The 14,307-nt window shown below is 42.0% G+C and overlaps 1 protein-coding gene across 9 annotated transcripts in view; it reads right to left on the bottom strand.

Annotated features, from left to right (window-relative positions):
• The window catches only part of Prkn (parkin RBR E3 ubiquitin protein ligase), a 1,217,693-nt gene that overhangs the window by 992,370 nt on the left and 211,016 nt on the right, over window positions 1-14,307 (bottom strand). For 8 of the 9 annotated variants that reach the window (XM_078018778.1, XM_078018779.1, XM_078018774.1 and 5 more), the window contains exon 2: window positions 4,511-4,674. In XM_078018778.1, coding sequence (XP_077874904.1) covers window positions 4,511-4,674 — 164 coding nt within the window. Of the gene's footprint in view, window positions 1-4,510; window positions 4,675-14,307 lie in introns of those variants that run through there. The other variant, XM_078018776.1, reaches the window with a different exon arrangement.

The raw sequence follows: 14,307 nt of genomic DNA, 5'->3' as shown, positions 1-14,307 counted from the left end.
ATACATTTAAATTATCATAAAATTGAATATTTGTTTAAAAGAACTTATGAACATCTAGATAAATCCTATCAAACAAAACTTCCTATGAAAATGAACAGCTATATTTTTATTTTGAAAATCAGATTCATTATTACAGATATCATATGAACAGAATAACTTCACTATTGCATTAACATTGTCTTGGCTGTATGATGGTTAATCAATCGTATGTGTCAACATGGTAAAGCTGTGGGGCATGCAGATCCTCGGTCGACATTATTCTACATAAGTCTGTAAGAATGTTTCTCAATGAGATTAACATTTGACTAGGTAGATGGAGTACAGCACATTGCCTGTATGTAATATATACACATTCTATTGGTTCTGTTTCTTGTGAGACTCTGACTAGTAAATGTACTGATGAGAATAATAATATAGCTGATATGAACACGATTTTTTTTTAGACAAAATCTATATAAATTCTCAAGTCCCTGCTATCTTAACAATTCATCTAGTTGTAAAGTTTACCAGTTTGGGTAAATTTAACTATATTAGAATCTTACTTTTCTTATAAAATTTTGAATAATAAGTTAAAATTATAGAGGTGATTTCAGAAATTTTGGCATGGGTCAGATTTGGGGCGTTGGAGAAAGGGTGACCCATCATTGAATGGGTCCTGAATACTCCATTGCAATACTCATAATATCAAACATTGGGACTAATGTGTCAAAGATTAATGTATATAACGTGTAGATAGAAACAAGAGATTAAGAACATGCACATAAACATTGCTTATAAAGGAGGAAAAAATCATGTAACTTTCCAATTTGCTTCTAACAAACACAATGTGTGGCAGATATTTGCTTTATGAAAATATATTTTAAAGGCAATAATACTATTATAATTTTTTTAATTTTTTTTATTAGCTACCCATGACATTACAATGATCTTGGCAATTCATACACTTGAATCAATTGGGGTATAATTTCTCATTTTTCTGACTGTACAGATTGCAGAATCACACTGGCCATAGAGTCACCTATAAACATACAGTAATCATAATGTCTATTCTATTCTGCTAATTATGATTTTTTCTGAGCACTTCAGTTACAGTTTTCTATTTTTACTAAATTTGTTTAGGAGAACTAAGTCTTTTCAAGCTTGCTAAATTCACATTCTACAATTCTTAAGATGAGTTAAACCTATGTATTAAAATGGTCAAAAACTTATTTATGAACCCACAGACTTTATTTATAAACCCATACGGTTTACTCACAAACCCGCAGAGTTCTTTCTGGTGAGAACGTATAAATGTCATGCACACATAGGCAGAGCAGTGCAGTGAGGTATTTGCACTGTTACCATTGTCTTCCCTCTTACTTACTGCAAACGCACCCAAGATCCATGATGAATGGAGGCTGCTAATTTAGATTCTGAAGTAATTGTAATGATGATGACAATCATGATGCTGACAATGCCAGTAATTGCTGACATTTACAGTGTTTACTGTATGTAAGAGCTGCATATAAATAAACCAATTTATCCCCCACAAAACTGCAAAAAGATAGGTTCTACCATTTTTGTTTTACAAAGGAGCAAATGGAGACAAAAATCCAAATTCTCTAACTGTGTAATATACATCTAATAACTGTTATCCTCAATCTGATATTAAAAACTAGATGCTCCAGTAATGAATTAAGAGCTAAATTATGATGCAAACACTACAGACTATTATTCATACACTTAGAAATGAAGATGATACAACATGGAAAATGAATACGATGTAATGTTGGAAAATAATCAGAATATAAAATATAAAGTGCTATGTCCACATCAATTGTGACATTGCAGACATCAGCTCTGATAAGGGCCAGGGAGGAGCTGCGGTGCAGCATGGTGTGGACCTCCTTCTCCGCAGCTCCCTCAGTGGCAAGCTGAGCCCAGCTACTTTCCTGGACTAAAGACCTGGGGGCCCCAGTCACCAGTCGTTAAGCCAAAGGAGTTCCTCCTCACCCGCCATCTCTCCACAGCCCACATGCTCCACTTCACCAGGGCCTCCCTTTTCACACTTTGCCAACTCTGTTTAAAATCGGTGTGGACCTAGCATTTTGTATTTTATATTCTGATTATATATTCTGTATCCAAAACATCAGTCACTGCTTCTCTACCTTTATATGCTCCTTCATTGGAGCAGGAAATTTTTAAATTTTCCTTTTATCCTCAAAATTCAGAGGTTCTTCAGATTGACCTCAAAAGTGTAGATTTTTGAGGCGCCTTCTGCGGTGGTTTCTCCCTTTGATACAAATTGAAGGAAACGCACATGTGACCTCACCCTCTGCCCCTCCATACCTGTACCTACTCCAGCAACTGTATAGGCATGCTCCCTGTGCCCAGGGTCCTAGAGTGTGCCCTCCACTCTCCAGAGCTGCTCTCAGCGGCCAGCTAGACATCTCCGCACAGGCACCCTGCCAGCACCCACTCTCACCATTCATAACAGGTCACCACCCTGCCCACAACTGGACTTCATATTCCTGTTTCTCCCATGGACACCCCGTTTCTCCAGTTCTCTAGGAATGAACTACAATGCCAAGTCACTCAAGATTTGTCAAGTACAGCTCCAAGCTCCGTGGCTTTCCCACCCTCCACATCTCCTCTCTGTTCTAGAGGAGCAGCAGCCGGCCTTCTGGCCTCGCACTCTCTGTGTTCATCCCTAGGGCAGGGGGTCACTTGCATTCTGTTACTCCAGGAGGGCTTTGCCGGTGACTCCTAATCAGCTGTGCTCTTTCCATCTTTAAAATTTCATGATGCTTTAGAACTTCAGTGGTAATACACTGATGATGATGTTTGACACCCTGTAACTATTAAATTCAACCTCATGAAATTGCTGATGATTTTATCTTTGAAAATGGTAATTCCATATGGCTCAATTCAACATGTCTTTTGGTTTCAGATCCCCAGATAGAGAGTTCCAGATGAAGATAGGAGCTGAGTTTTGTCTTCCACTGAACCCCTGAGAAGCCCAGACTATTGCAAGTATTTGACAAAATAGAGACTCTCCAATCAATAAAAATATCTTATGCATTGATGTCTGTAAAATCAATAATCAGTAGTGATTCATCTAACTGAATATGAAATAGCTAATTGTTTCACCAACCAGTCTACATGGTAGAAAGGAGGAGCCTGAGAAAATTCTGGTTATATATATGGATTCAAGGGGCTGTTTTAAAATCATTTATTTTTGAAGGAAACATTCTTGGATTTAGAGGTTGACAACTACAGTGAAAAGCTTTTTAGTTGACTGAAATAAAAAAAAAATCAAAACAGTTTTTAGCACATGCACTTCCCTTATAAAATCAAATTGCCTGAAAGCAAAGCACAGCAGTTTGTGCACAAAGCTTCTTGTCTCACCACCAGCATCGGGAGAGGCAGGAGAATGACAGGGGCAATTTGCATTTCTATAGCTTCTTTGTGTACCCACATTCCAAAAGCATTTCACAAAGCAATAAATATCAGGGCACAGAAGAGGCAGTGATAGGATGTGGATACCAGGACAGAGGACCCTGGCACTCAGACACTGAGCCCCCAGGCACAGCAGTGGTCACACACAGTTATAAACAGGAGAGCAATTAATGGGTGTTCCTTAAGAGAGGGGGGGAAATGTGTCCCGGGTCCTTCCCCATCACAGGACTTCCTCCTTCCTGCCCCCACTGTCATTTCAGGACCTGTGCCCTCTGTCTGCAGGCACCCACAACAAACCAAGGTTTCAACTGCTGCTCCTCGGCTCTGTGGGGCTGTCCATCAACGCCTAACTAATTCCTCCCATTCCTACCAAAATCATGACTTCTGTTGCATCTGGCTTCAAGGGTGGCGGAGTGGCAAGGTGCCATGGAAGCACAGCTCACCCATCATGTCGGGGCCTATTCTAGGGGCGACTTGACTGAAGAGTGGAGAAACTGCACACAAAGGGGTCTTTCTGCGGCTGCAGACTTCCTTCCTGGCCAGCTCAGGAAGGGGCGCTCCCATCCCCGGCAGGGTATTCTCTGAGCCAGCTGTGAAGGGGCCTGAGCCCCGCCAGCTCTAGTGCCTGGAGCAGCGGCTTTGACTGTCCTCCAGGGGTCACAGTCGGGTTACAAATCCCTCCAGCGCAGGGACTGAGCAGCCTGACGGGAACCATTTAGTCGAATCCTTCTTCATTAAGATTCAAATGGAATAAGTAAGGTAGAAATTGAACAGACCCAGAAACTGTGCCTGGCTGCTCCTGGAGTCAGTAAACATTTGTCCACCAAGCCCAGCTCGCGGGTCCTCTCCCCCTCTCCTCAACGCAGCTTGTTCTTCCAACCCTTCCTGCTTGCTGTTTTAATGCATAATTAAGAAGGTCAGAATTAATGAAGCAGTGTGGAGGAAAGTTCAAGGAATCCCCAGGCACTATTTATTCTATTAGATCTCGGGCACGAATGTCAGTTGGCAGAGTAAGCAGCGTCAGCCGTGGGGCTGGCCGCGTCCCAGGAAAGACCCACCCAGGGCCACTCACCTGCACCGTCAAGTCATTCTGGAGCTCCTTCCCTGCAAAAATCACACGCAGCTGGCCAGCTGGAACCCCCTGTCGCTTAGCAACCACTTCCTTGAGCTGGAAGATGCTGGTGTCAGAATCGACCTCCACAGGGAAACCGTGGCTGGAGTTGAATCTGACAAACACTGACCAAGAAGGAGGAGAGGAAAGAGCCAGAGTTACTCGAAGCCCTTAAAGGCAGCGGCAGCCCTTCTGAACCCGTTTACCCCTCACCTGCCCTTCAGTGAAAGGCACAGACTTTCTTTCACTTACTGTATTAACAGAAACTTAATACAGTAGAGCAATGTTTGGGGAAAACAGGGTTCCCTGTGGGGTTCCCTTTCACACATTAGTGACCCGCAAACCAACATGGCCTTTTCCCTTTGACATCCATTTTGGGAAACGGCTGCCTGGCTGGAACTGGGAGATCCCCAGAGTTTGCCAGAGATTCAGCTCAGAAGCTCAGACAGCCCCAACCAAGTCTGGCTCCTCCACTGTTAAAAATCAAAGGCAACGTGTTAAACAGAAAATCCCAGCCAGGCTGTAGACTGGGGGACAGCCCCTCCGGCTACACAAGCCCGTGGTCCGGGCGAGAGGCTCCATCCGCTCTACAGATGCAATTATTTGCTTCTCTTTTAAAGCCAACCCCTTCATGGCTCTATTGGAAGCATGTTCCAGGGGACCACAGGCTGAACCCCCGCTGTCGGCAGGCTGTCTTGTCACTTAACATCATTGCCCCGCACCTGCACCTCCTCAGTCTCTCCCTGCTTCCTGCCTTTCCTTGCCGTCCCTCCCCTCACTACCCTAGGACAGGCTCTTGTGAAATCTTTTCAAGATTCTTGCACTAGCTTCCCGACTGGAGTCTTGGTCCTCACTTTTCCCTTCCCCAAACGCTTTACTCCATTCTGCGAAATAAGTTTTACTAATTCAGAGCTCTGACCTTGTGCACCATTCAAATCCTTCAAAGCCTCATCCTGTCCTCTGGGAAGAAAAGGCAAGGCCCCTCCTCTGGCACAAACCACACTCCAGCATGTTCTAGGTTAGTTCCTGCAGGTATTCTGCTAATGAACTGCTCCCAGAACACTCTAGCACTCAATGTCTTCCCTTTATTCAAGCCCCGCCTTCATCTCTTCTGCTGAATCCCAGCCCCTCATGTCCAAGTGGGATATCCTTCAGGGGGCCTCTCCTACCAGCCCCAGCAAGAAACTGACCTTGCCTATTCAGGGCTCAGGGGCATTCATGGTGCACCTCTCACTCCACACGGCACACTCCTCGGGGAAGCAGCATACCACTGGGGTCAGAAGAACAGTGTTATGGTTTAGATGTGAGGTGTGTCCCCCAAATATTCATGTGTGAGACAATGCAGAAAAGTTTAGAGGTGAGATGATTGAGTTATGAGAGCCTAACCCAGTCAGTGCACTAATCCCCTCATAGGGATCAAGTGAGAGGTGACTAGCCAGTAAGGTGTGGCTGGAGGTAGTGGGTCATTGTGGGCGTGCCTTTGGGGTTTATATTTTGTATGTGGTAATTGGAGACGCTCTCTGCTTCCCAGTATGATATTTTGAGCTGCTTTCTTCCACTCTTCCACCATGATGTTCTGCCTTGCCTTAGGCCCTGAAGAATGGAGTCAGCCATCTATGGAGTGAGACCTCTAAAATCATGAGCCCCCAAATAAACTTTTCCTCCTTAAAATTGTTCTGGTCAGGTCTTTTGGACACAGTGATGAACAATGCTGATTAAAACAACATGTTTCAGAGTTAGGAAGACCTGTCACCAATCCTATGTGCTCCTTTGTGTACTCTGTAGGCTGAGGGCAAGACTCTTCAGGTCTTAGTTCCTAATCTTAAAATTAGGAATAAACTGCAGACAACACTATGTGATGCATTAAATAGATATTTAAGTGCTTAGATAGTAACCTTCAAAAATGGTGACTATTTAAATATGTCTTCACTATTTGGGGCATTCATTTTACCTTCTCTAAAAGATGGTAAACTTCTCAAGAGTGGATACTCTCATTCATTTACTGCCTTACTGCTTTTAAATGTAGCACTAGAAGATCTCAACTTGAATTGAAACAAAATAATAATTACAATGTCAATAATCATCAGGCACTAACACATGCCAGATGCTACACTTCACAGGAGCTTTTATCTGAGCCCCTCAAGGATCTGGTCAGGTTGCTATTATTGTCCTTTTATAATAGAACAGTGAATGAAGGCCCAGAGAATTGAAGTCACTTTCCTAAGGACATCAACTTCTTTGTAATGAAATCATAATTCAAATTCAGTTCAATCTCACTCTCAAACTCATCCCATTTCTACTGTAATAGGATGCCTGAAACATTCTCAGGATTGTCCACATTCCTTTCCCTGATAATAAAAAGATCACAATAATGATAAAAAAGGCCTTCCTAACATAATTCAGATATTCCCTTCACTGATAAGTAGTAAAAAATGGGATTAAAAATAAACAACAAACAAAACAAAATCCCCAGAACTCCAGCGAGAAGCTAAGACCAAGGATCAAGGAATGATGGTCTAAGATGCAGTGAAATGAGAACAACAAAAGGGAGCAGGTGGCGTCAGAGAGGCCACCAGAGTAAGAGCCTGGCACATGGTTAGCATGGGGGAGGTTTAGGAAAAGCAAGGACTGGAAGTGACGAGTGTTCCAATCAAAGAAAATTCCTGAAAAAATCCCAATGCAAGGAGAGGGTACTATGGATGTACTTGTAAGTAGATTGACAGTGGAGGAAAAGAAAAATGTACTGAGGGTCTTGAGATATAGTCACAGTATCCTCAGATCAAAGACTACAGACAGCCAATCTACCAGGTGAGGACCAGAACAGGCAAGGGCTACACAGGACAAAGACGCGGCCCCAGTTCTAAATCTGACTCCCTACTAGTGGGAACAAATTTTCTGAAAAAAGCAAAACACCATGGGGGTGGGGGGAGCATTTAGGAGGAAGCAGCTGGGAACTACACACAAGCTTTCAGAAACTGCAAAAACCCAAGAGATCCTCAGTTGATGGGTTTCTCTAGGGGTTGAAATCATGGGAATTTATTGCAAAGGCAAAAATTATAAAGGAAAATAATGTAAAAACTGTACAAGAAAACTGTACAACTATTGAAGTCATCGGTGTCTTCACAAAATTTTTCTATAGATATAGCATTTGAAGTTATAAACCTCAAGATGAATTTGGATAAATCATACAAATACTATAGAAATGAATATTTCTGAATAGAAAGTCTGAGATATAATGTGAAATTTATAATAGAAAGATTAACTAAATATAATAGAAAGATTAACCAAATACATAGTAGGTATTTGGCTACTAAAACATTTCCATGAATGAGAAGAAATACTTTTAAGAAAAAATAACCTGGTCAATAATGGAATGCCATGTGAAAAATGACTGGTGTCATTTCCAGTGGGTCTTGGCCTTTTTTGACACACGTGAGAAATGTGTCCTGTCCCATCTGTACTAGCTCCTTCACTCCAGCTGTGATTTCCAAAAGAGGAGAGGAGGCAGCACCCCACCCTTTCCCTTATAGAAAGCAGAACATCTTTATAGTCAAGAAAAAAGAAATTCAAATCCTGGATGTGCCACTTGGCTCATTTTATAATTTGAGACAAGTTATCTGGTGACCTTGACTCTCAGTGTCCTTATCTGCTGAATGAGGGTAATATATATAACCTCAAGTGCCTGTTACATAAGACTTATTGAGATTATGGATGCACAAGAAAATTCCAGGAGCAGCAGAAATAATCCTTAAAACAGGGCACTCAGTACAGGGCAAGTTGGTGCTCCTAAAATCGTTCCCACCTTTAGCCATCCAGAGGAGGTGAACTAGTCACAGCAACACCCATTGCAACAGAGGCAGGTTAGATGGAAAGTGGGTAAATACTACATAAAGTAGACAGATTTCCTGGTTTTTTGATCAGATACAGAAAACTTCTGCGGATAAAGAGTTACAACAGAATTTGGCTTGTTTCCATTTCTTCAACTTACATTAGAAGTTTGCATTGTGTTAATAATTTTAATGATACCTATTAGAGCACCAGAAGTAAACACCATGTCAAAAAGCATCATCAGTAAAGCATATTATCACTGAACACCAGAATTCCCCGCCAAGGAAAAAGATAAGGAGCCCCTAACCAGGGCTCAGGAGTCTCAGAGGATGAGGAAGTGACTGGAAAGGAAGAGGGAAAAGAATCCCTGGTTGTCTGGTCTTTATATTTCTTTTAAGGTCATTTTATTTGCACAATCTGACCAGGGTATCAGTCACCTCTGAGGAGGATCCTTACATGGCTCTGGATGTTTTCCAAGCAGCCATTCTGCTCTTCCTGCATGAGAGCAGGGACAGCTGGAGCACTGGATTAGAGCATCACCCCATCCACCTAGTCATTGGTTCAGTGGTGACATTTATTCCCCTGGTCAGAGTGACTCTGACACGGTGATGTAAGGCAGACTAATCAAAGTGAGACCCAGGACTGCCACAGGGTTGACGTAGAAGTACTTTTAGATGGCATGAACATCAACATTTTTGTTGAAAGAAACCGAGAAAAGCAAAGCCCACAGCAGACCACTCAGTCAACTAGTAAACCCGCTGGCCCGACTGGGGACAGGGCGATTCCGCCTCAGGAGGAAATGCCCTGGGTTCTGTAGGCTGTTTAGCGCCACCTGCAGCCCAGTGAGTAAAGGAACTCATACTCCTGGGGTGACAAAAAACCAAGCTCAGGTTTCCAAAGGTCACTGGTTGAGGGTGTTTCCTCTTCACCTTGGAGAACATCACCAAGTCTGCCATCACCACCATAAGCAAGCCAGCCTTCCTCACATTCCCCTCACATTTTCTGCATAAAAATTTCACTGAGAACTTCTGATACGTATATTCTTCATTTTTAGACATTTGACATCATTTTGCAAATATACATTTGAAGACTGCTCTTAAAGCCATGTCCTGCACATTTCTAATCCCGTCATCACTTCTCTCTTACAACATTTGCCTTTTCATAGGTATTCCATACTGTTGGCTGGAATTGAACCCGGAGCACTGTGCACGCTAGACAAGTTCTTGACCACCCCAGCCTCCTGTTCTGATATGGCCTTTTCTCTTGATACCTGGTGCCACATCCTCCTGGTTTTCTCCTACAACACAGGACAGCTTCATCTTTGGACTATTCTCCTTTGTTTTAGCTGCAGATTCTGGGATAACCCAGGTCTTTTTGGACTGTTTCTTATCCATGTATTCTCCTAGGCAACCACATCTAATCCCATGCTAATGCAAGGATATGTCAGGAGCTCCCAAATCTTTACTCCCAGGAGTGCCACCTCCCTAGACCTCTCCCTGTATCTAGCAGCATTTGAGGCACTCCATGTGGATGCTCAAGAGGTTCATTAACATGAACATTCTCCTCCCACACCAACCCTGTCTCAACACTTTTCCTTATTCCTAGTGTCTTTGATTCATCCATAAACATTGTTAACTACATCTAAAAATATATCACCAAACTGCCGAACTCTTACTTTTCACAAATGCCATTGTGTTCTAAGCTGCTAAGTGGCAGTTCCCAGACTGCCACTGTGGCCACCTAGCTAGTCTCCCTGCCTCCTTGGTGTTGTGGATTCATTTCCACGGAGCCGTCAGGGGACTTTTTCTTTTACTCAAGTAAATCAGATCAAGTCACTACTCAGCCCTAACTCTCCTGTGAGCCCCCTCTGTCCTCAGAAGAAAACGTCCACCCTTTACTGATTACTGAGTCCTCAGTGGTCAGCCTCTACCAGCCTCTCCAAGCTCACCTCAGACTGCTCTTCCACCCAGCTGCCACCATGTTCTAGCCACATGTCCGCACTGTGGAGCCTTTGCCTCAGCTGAGTGCATCTCACGGGAGAGCTTCAGCATCTACTAAGCAAAACCTACTTCAGCCCCGATTCCTTGCGTTCATTGTTTAGGTCACTTGCTGAAGGACTAAGCTTCTTAGGTATTTACCCCCGGGCCCTGATCGTGAAACCTGTAGGAGACTTCCAGTCACTGAGACCCAGCTTAAGAAGTAATAACACAAGGACACATGTGCATGGTCATTTGTGTGTGTGTGTATGACTATGTTCATATCCGAGTTAACAAAACTATGTGCACGGCATACATATAATAACACACTGTGTGTGTGTGTGTGTAATTAGTCTATGATGTTTTAATCTACTAAATAATCAGAAAGGATATATCTATCTATCTATCTATCTAGATAGATAGATATGCTTGTAGGTGTGTAAACATATGTTTTAAAATACATATTTATACTCAGATTTTATAAGCCTAGATAAATCAAGTGCCAAATTGGGTACTCTATTGTACATTTTAAATTTGTATTTTATTGACTTCTTTATTAAATCCAGAAAAATACCAAGTATGAAAAAGAACATTTACAATCCAGGGTTAAATTTGATACAGAGTGCAAGTTTGACCAGTATATATTCATTTACACCACCATTGACATTTAAAAAAAAACAATTGTTTTGAGCAATATATTTATTGTGTTATTATAAAGATGCATATTACTATTAGCTATGACCCTTTTTAAACTATTACCTGTATCACACAACTTGATGATAAGCTGTCTGATATCTCCTTGAATAGGTTCTTACACAATTCTTGATTCCTAATCATCTTTTAAGTTCTATGTGGTCAGAAACCTCATTTTCTCCCCCCATACTCACTGCCACAGTTTAAACAACAACAACAACAACAAAAAAATGAAAGCCAGGAATTTCTCATTTTGAAACCCCTGAGTAACCCACTAGAGATAAAGCCGCTGCAGGAAATGACTTCCCAGCTCTCAGCACGAAGCCAGGTGCGGTCTGCCTGGCAGGAGGTGGCCTGCACACAGGAGGCAAAACAGTCTTCCAGGCTTGAGGATGCAAAATCAGAGCCTGGTAAACCTGCCTCTGAGGAGAGTGATGGAAATCCATGATGGGAGAGTCAGAAAGGGGGTCGCCACGTCTGTCCACTACATCTCTGGCTGACCCCTTACAGTTGAAGACTCTCAGCAGACTCAAAGCAGCTCAGCTTCAGGAAAGAGCTACTCAAAGAGGTGGAATGTAACTCCCTAACTTTTAAATGTGGACTGTGCTAAGTCCGTACGGGCTGATTTCCTTCCCCGCAAAACATGCGCAAAGTTGGCACAGGAGAATCTCCCCAGTGCAGGAAACCCAACAGACACACCTTGGTGAGGTGATGAGGCCAGCGTCCACAAGAAAGTCATTGGTAAGTCACACCCTTGATCTGATATGACAAGAAGGGCACTTTATCTCAGCAGCTGTCCTCTCAGAACCACATAACCCCAGCGTGACCCCAGTCCAATAACATCAGATAAGACCCCATTGAGGGACACTCTACAGAACTCCTGAAAACTTTCAAGGTCATCAAATATGAGAAAAGTCTGATAGCTCTTCAGAGTGTGGGGGAGTCCAAGGAGACAGGACAACTAGATGTGCTGCATCCCTGGGTTGGGATCTAGCAGGAGAAGAAGGACCTGGAGGGAAAACTCAGACAATCCAAAAAATCTTCTGACTTCATTAATCAAAACTGCAACAACATTAGTTCACTAATTAAAGCAAATGCAGAATCACAGTATAAGATGTTAAAAATAGTAGGAACTGGGTATAGGGGCACAAGAGAACTTCCTACACTATTTTAACAACTTTTTTTCTGAAAAACTAAAACTGTTCTAAAATAAAAGTTTATTAAAAAAAAAAAAAAAAAAAAAAAAAACAGAGAATCTTGCCTGAGACCAGAGCTGCTTCTCGAAGAACAGATTTTTTCCATTCAAGTCCTACCAAAATATTGTCTCCTAAAACTAGAAAAACAATTGTCATAAGGGAAGATGACAGAACACAGAGTCTCCAAAAATTACATTCATTCTGTCTGTGATACCACGTTACCAAACATGTCAAAGCAGCAGAAAAACAGAACATATTCCAAGGAGGAAAGAAACTCAACTGAGACAAACCTTGAGAAGGCTCTAATTTTGGAACAAGGAGACAAAATTGTTAGACAACTAGTACAACTATCCTCAAGTAAAACAAAAATATTCTTGAATGAGTAGAAAGACAGGACAGATAAACAGAAACTATCAAAATTGGAAATTTGAGAACTAAAACTATAATATCTGGGACAAAAGTTTATTAGATAAATTTAGTAATCAAGTGGAGGTAAGAGAGAAAAGTGGGAAGAATAGATATAAAAGAGATTAAAAATGAATAAATGAGATCAGAAACATGAATAGAGATTAGGGATCTATTGGATAACATCAAATAACCCAATGTACATATGGAGAGAGCCCCCCAAAAAAGAATGGGGCAGAACAATTAGTGTGGAAACATCAGAAGTAAATTTACACACTCAGGATGTTTACCAGACACCAAACAGGATCAGTGGGAATGAGGCTGAGTCAAGGCACATCACAGTCACAACACTGAAAACCAAACACAAGGAGCATGTTTTGAAAACAAGGAAAACAGTGTCCCTTGCAGACAGGGTTAAAATCACATCATGAAGGTTAACTTCATCACAAACAGGGGACCAGGAGGGAGGGCGCAAGACATAGAGTTCAGAAGGAAAACAGAAAGCCAAAACACAGCCAATGAAGAATTGTATGTCCAGGGGAAATACACCTTGGGAATAAAGGCGCCATAAGGACATCTTAATATAAAATAAAACCAAGAGAATTATCACATGCAGATGTGTCCTACAAGGAGTGGCAGTGGAGGGGCTGGAGCTGGGCCTCAGCGGTAGCGCACTTGCATGGCATGTGTGAGACACTGGGTTTGATTCTCTGCACCACATATAAATCAATAAAATAAAGGTGTATCAACAACTAAAAAAAAATTTAAAAAGAAAAGAAATGCTGGTGGAAACTTGAGTCACAGGGAGGAGGGATACAAAAGAGGGGGGTGTGGCTCCTCTGCTAGGATCAAAGTTTCAGAGATGCTGATTCAGCATTAAGCAGGGATGTTTAGCTTCTCTTCTTACTTCCTTGAATCTGTATGACTGTTTAAAGCAAAACTTGTGATGTTTAGAACCCTGAGAGAGGCTGTGTGCCCCAACTATAGCATAAAGGGTTGAGGATGGGTATAGACCGTTTCCTTTTCTGTGAAGTGGGACTACATTGACAATAACTAGACTGCAAAATGTTAAGAATAGGGCTGGGGATGTGGCTCAAGCGGTAATGCGCTCACCTGGCACGCGCAGGACGCTGGGTCCGATCCTCAGCACCACATAAAATACAAAATAAAGATATTGTGTCCACTGAAAACTTAAAAATAAATATTAAAAATTCTCTCTCTCTCTCTCTCTCTCTCTCTTTAAAAAAATGTTAAGAATAGACAATATAGTTCTTAGAAGTAGAACCAAAATGGATGAAAACTGTAACATAAAAAGCTAAGAGAAAGTATTGTGGATTTTTAAAAGTAATGAATAACTCCCCAAATATAAGAATGAGGAACAGAGGAACACGAATAGAATAAATAGAAAAAAATAAATAAAATGGTAGACTCAAACATAGCCATACCAATTGCATTAGATTTCAATGAAATCAGCATTTGAGTTATCTACTTTCTTTTCAGGGCTACAGCTGGAACCCCAGGCCTTGTGAATGGCAGGCACTGCTCTGCCACTCAGCTGCACCCCAGCCCTGCACACTTCAATCAAAGGCAAAGGCTGGTCAGAGTGGAAAGAAAGCAGAAAGACCCACTGTATCTCCACAAAAGCCCCCTTTAAAAAATA

The sequence above is a fragment of the Ictidomys tridecemlineatus genome, chromosome 8, assembly GCF_052094955.1.
Source record: "Ictidomys tridecemlineatus isolate mIctTri1 chromosome 8, mIctTri1.hap1, whole genome shotgun sequence".
NCBI lineage: Eukaryota > Metazoa > Chordata > Mammalia > Rodentia > Sciuridae > Ictidomys > Ictidomys tridecemlineatus.
Note: the sequence above shows the minus strand (reverse complement) of the source record. Positions and strands in the feature narration are given on the sequence as shown.